General features: G+C 42.4%; 1 protein-coding gene and 1 long non-coding RNA gene across 3 annotated transcripts in view; one reads left to right on the forward strand and one right to left on the reverse strand.

The window, feature by feature from the left end:
• Positions 1-18,571, forward strand: part of LOC106571794 (pleckstrin homology domain-containing family G member 1) — a 117,389-nt gene that overhangs the window by 81,975 nt on the left and 16,843 nt on the right. For both annotated transcript variants that reach the window (XM_014145252.2, XM_014145253.2), the window contains exons 3-4: positions 1,253-1,353; positions 2,740-2,809. In XM_014145252.2, the coding sequence (XP_014000727.1) occupies positions 1,253-1,353; positions 2,740-2,809 (171 nt within the window). The remainder of the gene's footprint in view (positions 1-1,252; positions 1,354-2,739; positions 2,810-18,571) is intronic.
• Positions 5,552-8,584, reverse strand: LOC106571795 (uncharacterized). The gene is made up of 2 exons (XR_001321008.2): positions 7,397-8,584; positions 5,552-6,878 (listed from the first exon to the last, which is right to left on the reverse strand). It is a non-coding gene; the product is annotated as an uncharacterized lncRNA (long non-coding RNA).

Here is an 18,571-nt window from a genome sequence, read left to right on the forward strand (position 1 = left end):
CCCCGTCTATCGTCCGTTTGATGCGGTGAAGTTGTCCTGTCCCCTTAGCAGAAAAACACCCCCAAACATAATGTTTCCACCTCCATGTTTGATGGTGGAGATGGTGTTCTTGGGGTCATAGGCAGCATTCCTCCTTCTCCAAACATGGCGAGTTGAGTTGATGCCAAAGAGCTCCATTTTGGTCTCATCTGACCACAACACTTTCACCAGTTGTCCTCTGAATCATTCAGATGTTCATTGGCAAACTTCAGATGGGCATGTATATGTATTTTGTGCAGGGGGACCTTGCGGGCGCTGCAGGATTTCAGTCCTTCACGGCATAGTGTGTTACCAATTGTTTTCTTAGTGACTATGGTCCCAGCTGCCTTGAGATCATTGACAAGATCCTCCCGTGTAGTTCTGGGATGATTCCTCACCGTTCTCATGATCATTGCAACTCCACGAGGTGAGATCTTGCATGGAGCCCCAGGCCGAGGGATATTGACAGTTATTTTGTGTTTCTTCCATTTGCGAATAATCGCACCAAATGTTGTCACCTACTCACCAAGCTGCTTGGCGATGGTGTTGTAGCCCATTCCAGCCTTGTGTAGGTCTACAATCTTGTCCCTGACATCCTTGGAGAGCTCTTTGGTCTTGGCCATGGTGGAGAGTTTGGAATCTGATTGATTGATTGCTTCTGTGGACAGGTGTCTTTTATACAGGTAACAAGCTGTGGTTAGGAGCACTCACTTTAAGAGTGTACTCCAAATCTCAGCTCGTTACCTGTATAAAAGACACCTGGGAGCCAGAAATCTTTCTGATTGAGAGGGGGTCAAATACTTATTTCCCTCATTAAAATGCAAATCAATTTATAACATTTTCGACCAGCGTTTTTCTTGATATTTTTGTTGTTATTCTGTCTCTCACTGTTCAAATAAACCTACCATTAAAATTATAGACTTATCATTTCTTTGTAAGTGGGCAAATGTACAAAATCAGCAGGGGATCAAATACTTTTTTCCCCCACTGTAGGTGAGATAACTGACCTCTCTCCCCCTTCTCTTCTCTCTCTTTTCTCTCTCTCTCGCCCTCTCTCTCTTTCTCTTTCTTTCTTTATCTCTCTCTCGCTTTTTCTAATTTCTATTCAACGTGCTTTATTGGCATGAAATATATTCTGTAATTGTATTCCAAAAATCATACCTTTAAAGTCAAAAATACAATTGCATGAATTCATTGTATCTCAACAAAAAAAAACATTTCTCTCTCTCTTTAGGATTACCTTGAGTGTATCAGTAACCAGTCTCGTCTAGCACTGAGCTCAGAGGATAGAGTCTCTCTATTTGGAAACATCCGCGACATCTACCACTTCAACAGGTAAACAACAATCACCTACTGTACAACTTCAAAGAGGTAAACACACATACCTAAAACAAATATAGAGTGCAGTCTCCAAAGAAATATAGAGTGCCGTCTCCAAAGCATCTACTGAATGAAGATGGTTTGTGTCACCTGTCGATATGAGGGTGGGGGGGGTGGGGGGTGCTGTAAACTGTATCTATATACACTACATGGCCAAAGGCATGTGGGTATATACCCTTTCAATTTAGTTGATTCGGCTATTTCAACCACACCCGTTGCTGAAAGTTGTATAAAATCGAGCACCCCGCCATGCAATCTCCATAGACAAACATTGGCAGTAGAGTGGCCCGTACTGAAGAGCTGATTGACCTTAAAAGTGGTACCGTCATAGGATGTCACCTTTCCATCAGTGCAGTTTGTAAAATTTCTGCCCTGCTAGAGCTGGTCAACTGTAAATGCTGTTATTGTGAAGTGGAAATGTCTAGGAGCAGCAACGGCTCAGCCACGAAGTGGTAGGACACACAAGCTTACAGAATGGGACTGCCGAGTGCTGAAACGCGTAGCGTGTACAAATTGTCTGTCCTCGGTTGCAACACTCACTACCGAGTTCCAAACTGCCTCTGGAAGCAACATCAGCACAAGAACTGTTTGCCAAAAGCGTAATGAAATGGGTTTCCATAGCCAAGCAAGATTACCATGCGTGTTCTCTGGAGTGATGAATCATACTTCACCATATGGCAGTCCAACGAATCTGGGTTTGGCAGATGCCAGGAGAACATTACCTGCCCAAACGCATAGTGCCAACTGTAAAGTTTGATGGAGGAAAAATAATCATCTGGGGCTGTTTTTCATGGATCAGAGATACACAGCAACAAAGGGACAATGACATCATGCCCTACTCATGTAACTATAGCTACACCAGTTGACAGTTTTTACATCAACCAAGAAGAATAAGGGACACACGCATGCACACAGAGAGACGGAACATATTTCAATTAATGGAAGTGACTTTTTGTTCTGATTACAGCACCCTAGGACCTAATATTGTGTCCTAAGTTAAATTTGTTCCTGAAAATGTTTTCTTTTTTAGAACATAGATCAATAAGGAGTAATTTGCATGAATTAATTATGTGTGTGTGTGTCTCTGTGTGTGTGTGTGTGTGTGTGTTGTATTTGTGACATGCACAATTACAGAGTATCAAAAAGAGTATAGCTAATAACAAAATAAAAAATAAGAGGAAGCTAAATACAGGGTAAATTTACAATGTGCAGGGATACTGGAGTATTTGAGGTAGATACAGTATGTACATGTAGGCAGGGATTAGAAGAAAGTGTGCGTACCTGCGTGTGTGCACGTGTGTGGTCGACGTGGTGATATCCTGAAGTGATTTTGTTTTTCAGAGATCTGCTACATGACCTGGAGAAATGTAATTCAGACCCTGTGGCCATCGCAGAGTGCTTTGTATCAAAGGTAAGAGACTCTCTCTTTCTCTATTCCTCTTTCTCTCTATCTATCGCACACCTTCTTGTTGAAGCCTGTCTGAACAGCCGGTTGGGAACCAATAAACACTCCAAGCATGCACATACTGGCCGTGTCCGAATACTACATACTTAAACTGCATACTTATTTCGGAATTTGATCTATCCACAAGTTTCCTGTGTCCCATGATGCCTTGTGGGAATTATGGGTGTTATTTCCTGTTCTATGTAAACAAACGTTTTTTTCATTCATTCATTCATGAAGAGCTTGCCAAACTAATAATGATGTGGGAACACAACCTGATGGAGATCAAAAAGGGTAGTATTAGCCTACCTTTACCCTCCGTAATTGATAGTTGGGAAGATGACGTGAAGAAGTGGCCTTGTATCACGTACGGTAGCATATTTACTTACTTTGTTGAATCTGTAGCTTGCGATGGTAAGGCGATGAGCAACTTAAAAAGTTCGGAGGCTTACCAATACCTACACAGTAACAAAGTTGTTTGGGTGTTATTGAAGGATGTTGGAGACGACCTTGCCTACCTAAAAGCAGACATAGAGCCGAATCAGAGCCTGCACGCATCTCATCACAAGGCGTGGGTACTAGCATCAACGACAGGTGTCATACAGACAGTGGGTTGCTCATGTATTGCAGGGCCAGAACGCTCTTGTAGTCATGCTGCAGCAATTCTGTTGAAGGTCAGTAAAGTAACGACCAAAAATTACATAAAAGTGCAGGACAACGGGTACTCCAGGAGAGGTTTGGGAAACACTGGATTAGATAATAACTACAAATATTTTCTTCAATGTGGATTGAGAGTGCAGTCAGGCAAGGCGAAACAGGAATGGCATGCACTGTTGTGCAAAGGACGTGGAACTCAGGTGTGAGGAAGAATGTAGGGCTGAGGAAGGCGAAACACATACATTTTAAACACCACAGACCCCACCACACATATTCAGGCCCATCAACGTCATCACAGGACGATTCCACAACCTCCCCCCGACTTTTTAGGAACCATGCAGAGTTCACAAGCCACATCAACTCCTCGGTAATGGCTCCACTATTTCGGCTCCAGACAAATGGTCTTCTTCAGCTAAGTTACAGAGCAAATGTAGACAGCAGCAGCAAGGCAGGCCCAAGTCAACATGATTCAGCCCACACAAACACACTGTGTCACACTGAACACAGCACAACACTAACCTGTAGGAAGTGCACAATGTTTTATGAGGCCTACATCAAATTATCCCCCGTACAAGCAGCTACATTGATGTAAGAAACCAAGATCCAAAGTACTTCACAACTATGGCATGATGCTAGGAAGCTGCGTCTAACAGCCAGCACGGTGAAATGAGTCCCAAAACGAAACACCACAGATCCCCAAAAAATTTGTAAATGAGCATTTGTACCCAACCTTCACTGGCAATTCAGCAACAAAGCATGGCAAAGAAAATTAGGTCAATGTCATCCCACTCCTGGAGAGCAGAGGGCATGTTGTGGAGAACAGGGGCCTGGTGGTGCACCCTGACCATCCTTGGTTGGGAGCCAGCCCAGATGGGATCCTTGATGCAACACAGCTCCTTGAGATCAAGTGCCCCTTCAAGAGTTCCACGTCAAATTTCTGAGTCGGCCAAATGGTGACATCAAAAGCTTGGATGATGGACAGTACCTATTCGTCCCAATGGAAAAGATGGGTACTACCTTCAGGTGGGTACATTTTTTTTCAAGAAAATAGATTATTAGCTGTATTATTACAAGTATTGAATTGTATTGTAATTCTGTGGCAATGTGCTTTCTTATTCCTTCTTTCAGACACAAGTCAATCAACCCAATGTATTTATAAAGCACTTCTTCCATCAGCTGATGACACAAAGTGCTCTACAGAAACCCAGCCTAAAACCCCAAACAGCAAGCAATGCAGGTGTAGAAGCACGGTGGCTAGGAAAAACTCCCTAGAAAGGCCAGAACCTAGGAAGAAACCTAGAGAGGAACCAGGCTATGAGGGGTGGCCAGTCCTCTTCGGCTGTGCCGGGTGGGGATTATAACAGAACATGGCCAAGATGTTCAAATGTTCATAGATGACCAGCAGGGTCAAATAATAATAATCACAGTAGTTGTTGAGGGTGCAACAGGTCAGCACCTCAGGAGTAAATGTCAGTTGGCTTTTCATAACCGATCACTCAGAGTTAGAGACAGCAGGTGCGGTAGAGAGAGAGTCCAAAACAGCAGGTCCGGGACAAGGTAGCACGTCCGGTGAACAGGTCAAGGTTCCATAGCCGCAGGCAGAACAGTTGAAACTGGAGAAGCAGCATGACCAGGTGGACTGGGGACAGCAAGGAGTCATCAGGCCAGGTAATCCTGAGGCATGGTCCTAGGGCTCAGGTCCTCCGAGAGAGAGAGAGAGAGAGAGAGAATTAGAGAGAGCGTACTTAAATTCACACAGGACACCGGATAAGACAGGAGAAATACTTGAGATATAACAGACTGACCCTAGCCCCCCAACACATAAACTACTGCAGCATAAATACTGTGACCATGATGTGCCTGGGCCTACAGAGCTCCAAGCTGGTCGTCTGGACACCAAGCGAGCACATAGAAGTAGACATTCCATTTGATAAAGACTACGCACATGTGCAACAGCTGCAGAAGTTCTCCTTTTTACACATGCTACCTAAGTTGGCTGATGATTTGGCTGACAAGAAAATACACCTCTGTTATACCTACACAAACACAGTGTAATGATCTCTCACCAGTTTATTTTTCATAGGACAAAGTCAGTTTTTCATAGGACAGAACCAGTTAAAATAGCCAAGTTGGTACAGGCAGTTGTGTGAGCTAACAAAATAATGACAAAACAATGATTTACAACAAATACAGCTGGAATAAAAGAATGTTACAAATGCTGACAATGTTTTGCAGTTCATTAATAGGAATAAAGTGATGCACATTTTTGGAATACATAAACGATCAGTGCATGTTGTTAGTCATGTTGATTGTGTTAGACATTGTGTCTATTTGCTAGAAATAAGCTTTCCTCTCAGATTTACAAGAGCTGCACAAATTTTACGTATGTTGTCAATTTTAGGGACCAAACTAATAAGCACAGTTTGTGAGATAATCTTGCACACCTTAAAACGCATTATTGCTCATTCCACATGAATATAGACATTAGCAATCCGTTGTGTGTGAGTGACCTGCTCATTTGTCAACTGGCATTTCTTGCGTGGAAATGCTGTTAAGACCAAGCATACATTCCGTTCCTCTAGCAAGTCCCTAATTGTGAAGCCACCGTCCCCCATCACCTCATCTCCAGCACGCAAATGGTCGAGAAACCCTGAGTTCTGTGTTATGAACCTATCGCTACATTTCCCACAATAAGCCTCTGAAATGAACATAACTATTCCTGATGGAGTAGGTGCAACTAGATATTTTACAGTATTATTGGCATAGTAGTGACTGTAAGATTCAGTTCTTGAGTCTACACCTTCTGTGCAGTCAGTAACACAAGTTGTGTTTGAAAAGTTCTCCTGAAATACCTGTGGCATAGTAGCCTTTATCGTCTCACAAGGCAGCAATGGAATGAGATCCTTGGTGTGCTCAGCAATGACATCTATCCAGAATTTCAATGTTTTACTGACCTGACCGGGTGACCTTTTGAAGCGTCTTGCTAAATCGGCTATAACAAAGTTCTGTCTAAGTTTCATTAGTGTCAACAGAATTTGGTCTACAACTGGCATTGTTGATGATGTGGGGGCAAAACCTTGTAAACGAGACACAAGAGTGTTGAATTCTAGTAGTGGGATCCCTGTGTACAGCAGACAGTCTGCATCATCTTTCAATGTAACATCTGCAACAGACAGTGACCTCTCGGGCTGGTGAGGTCGTCATGCCACATGTGATGATAGGTCCTTTGGAGTAGGTGTGGTCCTCCATTGCTGGGTCTGACCACTGTGTTTGGGCATCAAGGAAGGTCTTTGAAATAGGACCTGGCTCCTCAGAAACCTCCACCACACCAGGCTCATCTGCAGGTGATGATTAGTTCATGAGATTATTGGGTAAGATTCTGGAAAGCAAATACACTAATTAGGGATACTTTTAAAAACATTTTAAACTCTCTGTGCCTCACTTATAGCGTTTATCAGACTATTCTCCACTGCTAATAAGCACTATAAACCCAGTGGGATACATAGACTAGGTTTAATATTTTCAAAATATATATTCTGTATCTATTAGCTAGAACAAGGAATGAAATTAACACCTGCCAAATACAGGGTAAATGTTGGCCGTGGCAGGTGAACATTTCAGGTCACCTGCCACCATGGCAGAAAGGTTATTATTCTATTAATATTATTATAAATTAAGAATAATCATGGATTATTAAGGTTACACAATATGTACCATGTTTCTAATGTCAGGTAGCCTACCACTGACTCAGTGTTTTCATAAGTGGTAGATTTTAAAAAAAAGTGGCTGGTAGAAATTAAAGAGATTAATTTCGGACCCTGACTAGAAGCTATCGTAGTCAGATTCTAGTAACAAAAACTGAAGACAAACGCGCAATATCAAAACTAGTCAACATACCTGTTCTTGTGACATGTCTGTCAACCCTCCTGCAAAGGCGGCATCTCTTCTCTGGTGGCCTCTCATAACCCAGAAAGAGCTTTGGGTATGGGTTATCCCGTGTTTGTGTCTTATCAACAAATTGAAAAGAGCAAAACACACAACTTTTTGGGGTGCTTTTTTAAGTTTAAGTTTTTGAGCCAATTTCTTTATGCTTCGTCGTCATTTGGGGTGCGATGGAAACTATACCATCTCTGACAGGAACATTCTGATTTAGCTTTGGGTTCATGGTCGAAGCACTCCAATTTAAGCCAATCATTAACTTTTGTCTGTTTGTATGTACAACCATGAACAGCACATGTTGTCCCCGAGCTCCATAACATTTTAACATCTAGCGAGTTAATATTTTATTATTGCTTATCCCAGTTTGTTAGCTTCTAAAATCAAAAATACTGCCGGTCAACTCCGTACTTCGCTACTTCCACCGGAATTGTCACCCTTAATCGTTTCCCCAGTGACCTCCCCAGGAAACTTGTTGATACTGAACAAAAATATAAATGCAACATGTAAGGTGTTGGTCCCCTGTTTCATGAGCTGAAATAAAAGATTCCAGAAATTGGCCCGCTGTAACAAAATGAACGAATTGCGGGAGTCATCACAATCACACATTAGATGATGCATTCAGAGTACTATTTTCGAAATTCACCTACTATAAAACGTTACTTTTTCGTATGGTAGTATGGGTATTCAGACACGGCCACTGTCTCTCAAACTCACACTCACACTCAACATTATTTGGGTTAGGAGATTTTTGGAAGTTAGGAAGCGTCTAAACCCAAAGTCAGCCTAAAACCAAACCATCTAGCCAAACTCTAAATCAAACTTAATCAAATCAAAAGCCCTTCTTACATCAGCTGATATCTCAAAGTGCTGTACAGAAACCCAGCCTAAAACCCCAAACAGCAAGCATACTGACTACTTATCATGACGCTCTACATGTTGATCTGTTCTGTACTGTGTGTGTGTGTCCAGGAAAGACGGGTACTCACACATAGTAGGAATGTAGGTCTCAAGTGCAGCAGCAGAGGAGAATTTCTTAGGAATTTCCAGGGCCGGCTGGTGAGAGCTAATGGTAGTGCTTCAACAACAACAACTGAGCAAAAAACTCTGCTCTTCTTGTAGCTCTTATCTTTCTCACTCACTCACTCACTCTCTCTCTCTGTGTGTGTGTGTGTGTGTGTGTGTGTGTGTGTGTGTGTGTGTGTGTGTGTGTGTGTGTGTGTGTGTGTGTGTGTGTGTGTGTGTGTGAGAGAGAGACTGTGTTCTTTAAATTCATGTGGCTCCCCATCCGTAGAATAACAGTGAAGACATCAAAGCTATGAAATAACACATATGGAATCATGCAGTAACCAAAAAATCGAAATATATTATGAATCAGGCCTTCATGGTCGAATTGCTGCAAAGACACCACTACTAAAGGACACCAATAAGAAGAAGAGACTTGCATGGGCCAAGAAACACGAGCAATGGACATTAGACCAGTGGACATCTGTCCTTTGTTTTAATGAGTCTTAATTTTAGATTTTTGGTTCCAACTGCCATGTCTTTGTGAGACTAGAGTAGGTGAACGGATGATCTCCGCAAGTGTTATTCCCACCGTGAAGCATGGAGGAGGAGGTGTGATAGTGTGGGGGTGCTTTGCTGGTGACACTGTCAGTGATTTATTTAGAATTCAAGGCACACTAACCAGCATGGCTACCACAGCATTCTGCAGCGATACGCCATCCCATCTGGTTTGCACTTAGTGGGACTATAATTTGTTTTTCAACAGGACAATGACCAAATATACCTCCAGCCTGTGTAAGGGCTATTTGACCAAGAAGGAGATTGATGGAGGGCTGCATCAGATGACCTGGCCTCCACAATCACCCAGCCTCAACCAAATTGAGATGGTTTGGGATGTTGGACCGCAGAGTGAAGGAAAATCAGCCAACAAGTGCTCAACATATGTGGAAGTCCTTCAAGACTGTTGGAAAAGCATTCCAGGTGAAGCTGGTTGAGAGATTGCCAAGAGTGTGCAAAGCTGTCCTCAAGGCAAAGGGTGGCTACTTTGAAGAATCTACAATATATTTTGATTTGTTTAACACTTTTGGTTACTACATGATTCCATATGTTTTATTTCATAGTTTTGATGTCTTCACTATTATTTTACAATGTAGAAAATAGTACAAATAAATAAAAACCCTTCAGTGAGTAGGTGTGTCCAAACTTTGACTGGTACTGTATCTCTACCAAAACTACAATAATGACACGGTCTGTAACAAGATTTTGTCTGTCTGGAGAGGCGCAAACACACTAGTCATTTCACCATGGTCTGTGCCAGTGTGTACCACATATGCCTAATAGTTTTATAGTTAACTGTCTGACTATGAACAAAAACAAACAATAGTCATATCACTGTTCAAGAGTTTACGACACTACCACATACAGTAGCTATTGTTTAAACATGCGTAAAATTCTATAGTTATCCACATAGCACCCCATTTCAAATTTGATTTGATATTGCACCGGAGAAGAAGGCTGACGTTTTATATGTCCCCAACCGATTGTGTTTTTGTTCGTTTATTTGCGTTGTTTGTAACTTATTTTGTACATAATGTTGCCGCTACCGTCTCTTATGACCAAAAATAACTTCTGGACATCAGGACTGTGATTACTCACCACGGACTAGCAGAATCCTTTTTTTCCTTTAATGAGTCTGACGAGCCCGACGCAAATTATAAACTGCTTTCTCGGGAACAGGCCCAGGTTCCCGTGATTTGCGTGAAGAGGAGGCAGAGAAAAAGGGGTCAGAGCGCGGGCTGCCTTCTGAGAATTCGTAGGCGATTGAATGAACCCCACTTTCTTCCATTCTGCTAGCAAACGTGCAATATTTGGAGAATAAAATTGATGACCTACACGGAAGATTAAACTACCAACAGGACATTCAAAACTGTAATATCTTATTCTTCACGGAGTCGTGGCTGAATGACGACACTATCAACATACAGCTGGCTGGTTATACACTGTACCGGCAGGATAGAACAGCGGCGTCTGGTAAGAGAAGGGTCGGCGGACTATGTATTTTTGTAAACAACAGCTGGTGCATGATATCTAAGGAAGTCTTGAGCTATTGCTCGCCTGAGGTAGAGTATTTCATGATAAGCTGTAGACCACACTACCTACTGAGAGAGAGTTTTCTTCTGTATTTTTCGTAGCTGTTTTACATACCACCACAGACTGAGGCTGGCACTAAGACATCATTGAATGAGTTGTATTCCGAAAGAAAACGCTCACCCAGAGGCGGCACTCCTATTAGCCGGGGACTTTAATGCAGGGAAACTTAAATCCGTTTTACCACATTTCTATCAGCATGTTAAATGTGCAACCAGAGGGGAAAAAAAACTCTGGACTACCTTTACTCCCCACACAGAGACTCATACAAAGTTCTCCCTCGCCCTCCATTTGGAAAATCTTACCATAATTATATCCTCCTGATTCCTGCTTACAAGCAAAAATGTAATCCGGAAGCACCAGTGAGTAGATCAATAAAAAAGTGGTCAGATGCTAAGCTATGGGACGGTTTTGCTAGCACAGACTGGAATATGTTCCGGGATTCCTCCGATGGCATTTAGGAGTACAGCACATCAGTCATTGGCTTCATCAATAAGTGCATCGATGACGTCATCCCCACAGTGACCGTACATACATACCCCAACCAGAAGCCATGGATTACATGCAACATCCGCACTGAGCTAAAGGCTAGAACTGCCGCTTCAAGGAGTGGGACTCTAACCCGGAAGCCTATAACAAATCCCGCTATGCCCTCCGACGAACCATCAAACAGGCAAAGCATCAATACAGGACTAAGATTGCATCATACTATACCGGCTCTGCCGTGCGTCAGATGTGGCAGGGCTTGCAAACCATTACAGACTACAAAGGGAAGCACAGCCGAGAGCTGCCCAGTGACACGAGCCTACCAGGCGAGCTAAACTACTTCTAATGCTCGCTTCGAGGCAAATAACACTGAAACATGCATGAGAGCACCAGATGTTCCAGAAGACAGTGTGATCACGCTCTCCACCTCCAATGTGAGTAAGACCTTTAAACAGGTCAACATTCACAAGGCCACAGGGCCAGACGGATTACCAGGACGTGTGCTGCGAGCATGTGCTGACCAACTGGCAAGTGTCTTCACTGACATTTTCACCCTCTCCCTGTCCGAGTCTGTAATACTAACATGTTCTTAGCAGACCACCATAGTGCCTGTGCCCAAGAACACTAAGGTAACCTGCCTAAATGACTACCAACCTGTAGCACTCGCATCTGTAACCATAAAGTACTTTGGTCATGGCTCACAACAACACCATTATCCCAGAAAACCTAGGCCCACTCCAATTTTCATACCGCCCCAACCGATCCACAGATGATGCCCTTTCCCACCTGGACAAAAGGAACACCTATGTGAGAATGCTATTCATTGACTACAGCTCAGTGTTCAACACCATAGTACCCTCAAAGCTCATCAATAAGCTAAGGACCCAGGGACTAAACATCTCCCTCTGCAACTGAATCCTGGACTTCGACGGGCCGCCCCCAGGTGGTAAGGGTAGGCAACAACATGTCTCCCACCAAAACCTTGTTTCTTGGATACATCCACGATACACGCGCGCGCACACACACACACATACACCGCTAGAGAGTAACAACAAGGCAAAGCGTTTGAAGGAGAGAGAAAAGTAAGAGACCATAAATCTCCCCCCCCCCCTCATTCTTTTGGCTATCTGTCCTGATGTTCCTTATCCTGCTCTCAGTGAAATGTGCTGAGTAAGCAGCCTAGCATTTATGCGTCCCTACATGCTGACTGCAGCACTGATGCACAATAAAACAAGATTATAATGTTTTATCATCTGGTTGAAAGAAATGCCAGTGTAGCGCCCTTAGCCTGCCAGACGGTCAATACAGATTCAAAACCAATTATTGTAAAATGTCCCATAATGTTACTCCTATGATGATGAGCAGCACAGTCTGGAGATGTACTGTCTATAAATCCACATCTATGGTAGCTCAGAAGAAATCCTCAGGTCCAGTTGCTCAGGCCTTGCTGTCCTGGGATGATCTGAACTTCACTATTAGTCTATATCTATGTTACATCAGGAGGGATTGATCTATATAATTTAGAAAATGTCCTCACTGAACAAAGCTGAGCAGAAATTCACAGATCCAATCTCTGCCTTTGTTTTACTGAGATGATCTAAGGGTTTCTACTGTGTGTAAATGCCAGCCATAGTTTAGGACTCAATAGGACCTCAGGAATCGGATATACTTTAGATGGTGCTGAATATACTGTATAGTGGATGAGTTCATATATTTTTACAAGGGCAATATTTATAGATCTGGGTTATTTCTGTGACTTTAATTTGCTTGTTAGGGTCACAAAATGTTTGTTTGGACGGAGTGTGTGCATGCGTGTGTGTGTTATGGTTTGGGTATTGGTGTGTGTGTGTGTATTGGTGATCAGTGTGTATTGTGTTTAGTTGACTCTGTGGTGGGAGACTGCTGGAAACAGTTTATATATGTTACCCTTGGCAGCTTTATCAGAAAGCACAGCATTGATATAAATACTTGGATGGCTCACAACTTCCTCCAGCTAAATCAAGACAAGACCGAGGTACTTATTGTTTTTTATTTTTATTTATTATGGATCCCCATTAGCTGCTGCCAAAGCAGCAGCTACTCTTCCTGGGGTCCAGCAAAATGAAGACAGTTTGTACAATTTTAAAACATTACAATACATTCACAGATTTCACAACACACTGTGTGCCCTCACCACTACCACATATCTACAGTACTAAATCCATGTGTATGTATAGTGCGTATGTTATCGTGTGTGTGTGTTTATTTATTTATATTTTTTATTTTACCTTTATTTAACCAGGTAGGCAAGTTGAGAACAAGTTCTCATTTACAATTGCGACCTGGCCAAGATAAAGCAAAGCAGTTCGACACACAACAACACAGAGTTACACATGGAGTAAAACAAACAGTCAATAATATAGTAGAAAAATAAGTCTATATACAATGTGAGCAAATGAGGTGAGATAAGGGAGGTAAAGGCAAAAAGGCCATGGTGGCAAAGTAAATACAATATAGCAAGTAAAACACTGTTATGGTAGATTTGTAGTGGAAGAAAGTGCAAAGTAGAAATAGAAATAATGGGGTGCAAAGGAGCAAAATAAATAAATAAATAAATACAGTAGGGGAAGAGGTAGTTGTTTGGGATAAATTATAGATGGGCTATGTACAGGTGCAGTGATTTGTGAGCTGCTCTGACAGCTGGTGCTTAAAGCTAGTGAAGGAGATGAGTGTTTCGAGTTTCAGAGATTTTTGTAGTTCGTTCCAGTCTTTGGCAGCAGAGAACTGGAAGGAGAGATGGCCAAAGGAGGAATTGGCTTTGGGGGTGACCAGAGAGAGATACCTGCTGGAGTGCGTGCTACAGGTGGGTGCTGCTATGGTGACCAGCGAGCTGAGATAAGGGGGGACTTTACCTAGCAGGGTCTTGTAAATGACCTGGAGCCAGTGGGTTTAGCGACGAGTATGAAGCGAGGGCCAGCCAACGAGAGCATACAGGTTGCAGTGGTGGGTAGTATATGGGACTTTGGTGACAAAACGGGTGGCACTGTGATAGACTGCATCCAGTTTATTGAGTAGGGTATTGGAGGCTATTTTGTAAATGACATCGCCGAGGTCGAAGATCGGTAGGATGGTCAGTTTTACGAGGGTATGTTTGGCAGCATGAGTTAAGGATGCTTTGTTGCGAAATAGGAAGCCAATTCTAGATTTAACTTTGGATTGGAGATGTTTGATGTGAGTCTGGAAAGAGAGCTTACAGTCTAACCAGACACCCAGGTATTTGTAGTTGTCCACATATTCTAAGTCAGAACCGTCCAGAGTAGTGATGCTGGACGGGCGGGCAGGTGCGGGCAGCGATCGGTTGAATAGCATGCATTTAGTTTTACTTGTATTTAAGAGCAGTTGGAGGCCACGGCAGGAGAGTTGTATGGCATTGAAGCTCGTCTGGAGGGTAGTTAATACAGTGTCCAAAGAAGGGCCAGAGGTATACAGAATGGTGTCGTCTGCGTAGAGGTGGATCAGAGACTCACCAACAGCAAGAGCAACATCATTGATGTATACAGAGAAAAGAGTTGGCCCAAGAATTGAACCCTGTGGCACCTGCACAGACACGCGCACACACACACACACACCAGGCCGTCATTGAAAATAAGAATTTGTTCTTAACTGACTTACCTAGTTAAATAAAGGTGAAATAAATGTGTCTGTGCCAATGTTTGTCTTGCTTTACAGTCCCCGCTGTTCCATAAGGAGTTTTTTATCTCTCTGTGTACATCCAAGGGCCAGCCGTGCTGCACTGTTCTGAGCCAATTGCAATTTTCCTAAGTGCTTTTTTGTGGCACCTGACCACACGACTGAACAGTAGTCAAGGTGTGACAAAACTAGAGCCTGTAGGACCTGCCTTGTTGATAGTGCTGTTAAGAAGGTAGAGCAGCGCTATATTATAGACCGACTTCTCCCCATCTTAGCTACTACTGCATCAATATGTTTTGACCTTGACAGTTTATTATCTAGTGTTACTCCAAGCAGTTTAGTAATCTCAAGTTGCTCAATTTCCACATTATTTATTACAAGATTTAGTTGAGGTTTAGGGTTTAGTGAGTGTTTTGTTCCAAATACAATGCTTTTAGTTTTAGAAATATTTACGGCTAACTTATTACTTGCCACCCACTCTGAAACTAACTGCAGCTCTTTGTTGAGTGTTGCAGTCATTTCAGTCACTGTAGTAGCTGACGTGTATAGTGTTGTGTCATCTGCATACATAGAAACCCTGGCTTTACTCAGTCAGTGACATTTCATTAGTAAAGATTGAAAAAAAGCAAGGGGCCTAAGCATCTGGATTATATTTGATAGGTTTCCATTAAAAAACACCCTCTGTGTTCTGTTAGACAAGTAACTCAATATCCACATTATAGCAGGGGGTGTAAAGCCATAACATATACGTTTTTCCAGCAGCAGACTATGATCAATAATGTCAAAAGCTGCACTGAAGTCTATAACAAGACAATCCTTTTATCATCAATTTCTCTCAGCCAATCATCAGTCATTTGTATAAGTGCTGTGCTTGTTGAGTGTCCTTCCCTATAAGCATGATAAAATTCTGTTGTCAATTTGTTTACTGTAAAATAGCATTGTATCTGGTCAAACACAATTTTTTCCAGAAGTATACTAAGGGTTGGTAAAAAGCTGATTGGTTGGCTATTTGAGCCAGTAAAGGGGGCTTTACTATTCTTAGGTAGCGGAATGACTTTAGCTTCCCTCCAGGCCTGAGAGCACACTCTCTATAGTTGGCTTAAATTGAAGATGTGGAAATATCGTCTGTTATTATCCTCCAGTAATTTTACATCTACATTGTCAGACCCTGGTGGCTTGCCATTGTTAATGGACAACAATACCTTTTTCATCTCTTCCACACTGACTTTATGGAATTCAAAAGTACAAATCTTGTCTTTCATAATTTGGTCCGATATACTTGGATGTTTAGTGTCAGCGTTTGTTGCTGGCATGTCATCCCTAAGTTTGCTTATCTTGCCAATGAAAAAGTCATTAAAGTAGTTTGAAATATCAGTGGGCTTTGTGATGAATGAGCCATCTGCTTCAATAAATGAAGGTGCCGAGTTGGCTTTTTTTCCCCAAAATGTAATTTAAGGTGCCCCAAAGCTTTTTACTATCATTCTTTATATAATTTATATTTGCTTCATAGTGTAATTTCTTTTTATTTAGTTTAGTCACATGATTTCTTAATTTGCAATCAGTTGGGCTGCCAGACTTAATCCCATATCTTTTGCCTCATCCCTCTCAACAATACAAATGTTCAATTCCTCATCAATCTAAGGGGATTTAACCATTTTTACAGTCGTTTTCTTAATGGTTGCGTGCTTATTACTAACTGGATTAAGTAAACTCTGCAAAAATAAAGAAACATCCCTCATTCAGGACCCTGTTACTCAAAGACAATTCATAAAAATCCAAATAACTTCACAGCTCTTCGTTGTAAAGGGTTTAAACACTGTTTCCCATGCTTGTTCAATGAACCATAAACAATTAATGAACATGCACCTGTGGAACGGTGGTTAAGACACTAACAGCTTACAGACGGTAGGCAATTAAGGTCACAGTTATGAAAACTTAGGACACTAAAGAGGCCTTTCTAGTGACTCTGAAAAACACCAAAAGAATGATGCCCAGGGTCCCTGCTCATCTGTGTGAACGTGCCTTAGGCATGCTGCAAGGAGGCATGGGGACTGCAGATGTGGCAAGGGCAATGAATTGCAATGTCCGTACTGTGAGACGCCTAAGACAGCACTACAGGGAGACAGGACGGACAGCTGATCGTCCTCGCAGTGGCAGACCACGTGTAACAACACCTGCACAGGATCGGTACATCCGAACATCACACCTGCGGGACAGGTACAGGATGGCAACAACTGCCCGAGTTACACCAGCAACGCACAATCCCTCCATCAGTGCTCAGACTGTCCGCAATAGGCTGAGAGAGGTTGGACTGAGGGAGGGCTTGTAGGCCTGTTGTAAGGCAGGTCCTCACTAGCCCATAGGCAACAACGTCGCCTATGGGCACAAACCCGCCGTCACTGGACCTGGCAGGACTGGCAAAAAGTGCTCTTCACTGACGAGTCGTGGTTTTGTCTCACCAGGGGTGATGGCCGGATTCGTGTTTATTTTCGAGGGAATGAGCGTTACACCGAGGCCTGTACTCTGGAGCAGGATCGATTTGGAGGTGGAGGGTCCGTCATGGTCTGGGGCAGTGTTTCACAGCATCATTGGACTGAGCTTGTCGTCATTGCAGGCAATCTCAATGCTGTGCGTTACAGGGAAGACATCCTCCTCCCTCATGTGGTACCCTTCCTCAGGTCCTCAAGCACTGGCATTTTAACTATCCCAAAGGCCTATGACCAAGAGGCATGGAGAGGCAGACTTTAGTTATAATGCCCCCAGCCTCTGGAATAGCCTGCCAGAGAACCTGAGGGGGGCCAAAACTGTGGACATTATTAAAAGTGATCTTAAAACCTTTTTAGCTTTGCTATTCCTTCAGGTATTTTTTTTTGTCATTCAGTTTGTATTGTTATTCGTTTGGTTTTTATCCTCTGATGTTTGTGGTGAATATTTATGCTTTTATTTAACTTGTTTTTATTAGTTGTTTTCCTGTAAAGCACATTGCGTTGCATTCCATGTCTGAAATGCACTTCATAAATAAAGCTTGATTTGATTTCAAAACCCTGTTTTTCAATTTACGGCTTTTCCCACGGGGAACCTCCAGGCTGTGTGTGTGTGTATGTGTGTTCGCACATACACGTGTACAGCATGTACAGTACCAGTCAAAAGTTTGGACACTACTAATTCAAGGGTTTTTCTTTATTTCTATTTTCTACATTGTAGAATACTAGTGAAGACATCAAAACTATGAAATAACACATATGGAATCATGTACTAACCAACAAAGTAGCCACCCTTTGACTTGATGACAGCTTTGCAGACTCTTGGCATTCTCTCAACCAGCTTCACCCGCTTCACCATATATGTTATTTCATGGTTTGATGTCTTCACTATTATTCTACAATGTAGAAAATAGTAATTATTAAGAAAAACCCTTGAATGAGTAGAGGTGTCCCAACTTTTGACTGCTACTGCATGTATGGTATGATGTGTGCATGTGAGTAATTATTTGGTATGAATGGAAGTGTGTGTGAAATATTTCTATATTTTTATTTTCTTTGTGACTGTGTGTCACATGCCCGTGTGTGTTGATGGAATCACATGTTTTTGTCCTAGAGTGTGTACAGTACATGTGTGTGTTTGTACAGTATGAGTGTGCAAAGCTACAGAACAGGACAGCTCCCCATCATCTTTCCCGTCTGTTTAAGATTCTGTTATGTTTCCTGTTATAACTGTCCACTTCCTGTCTTTGGCCTACCCCAGAGTATTTATTGACACATTATGAACACAATCAGGACCAGAGCTATTATCAGTTACACAGCTCCAAATCATTTGATTTGATGTGTG

The sequence above is a fragment of the Salmo salar genome, chromosome ssa15 (assembly GCF_905237065.1).
Source record: "Salmo salar chromosome ssa15, Ssal_v3.1, whole genome shotgun sequence".
Classification (NCBI taxonomy): domain Eukaryota; kingdom Metazoa; phylum Chordata; class Actinopteri; order Salmoniformes; family Salmonidae; genus Salmo; species Salmo salar.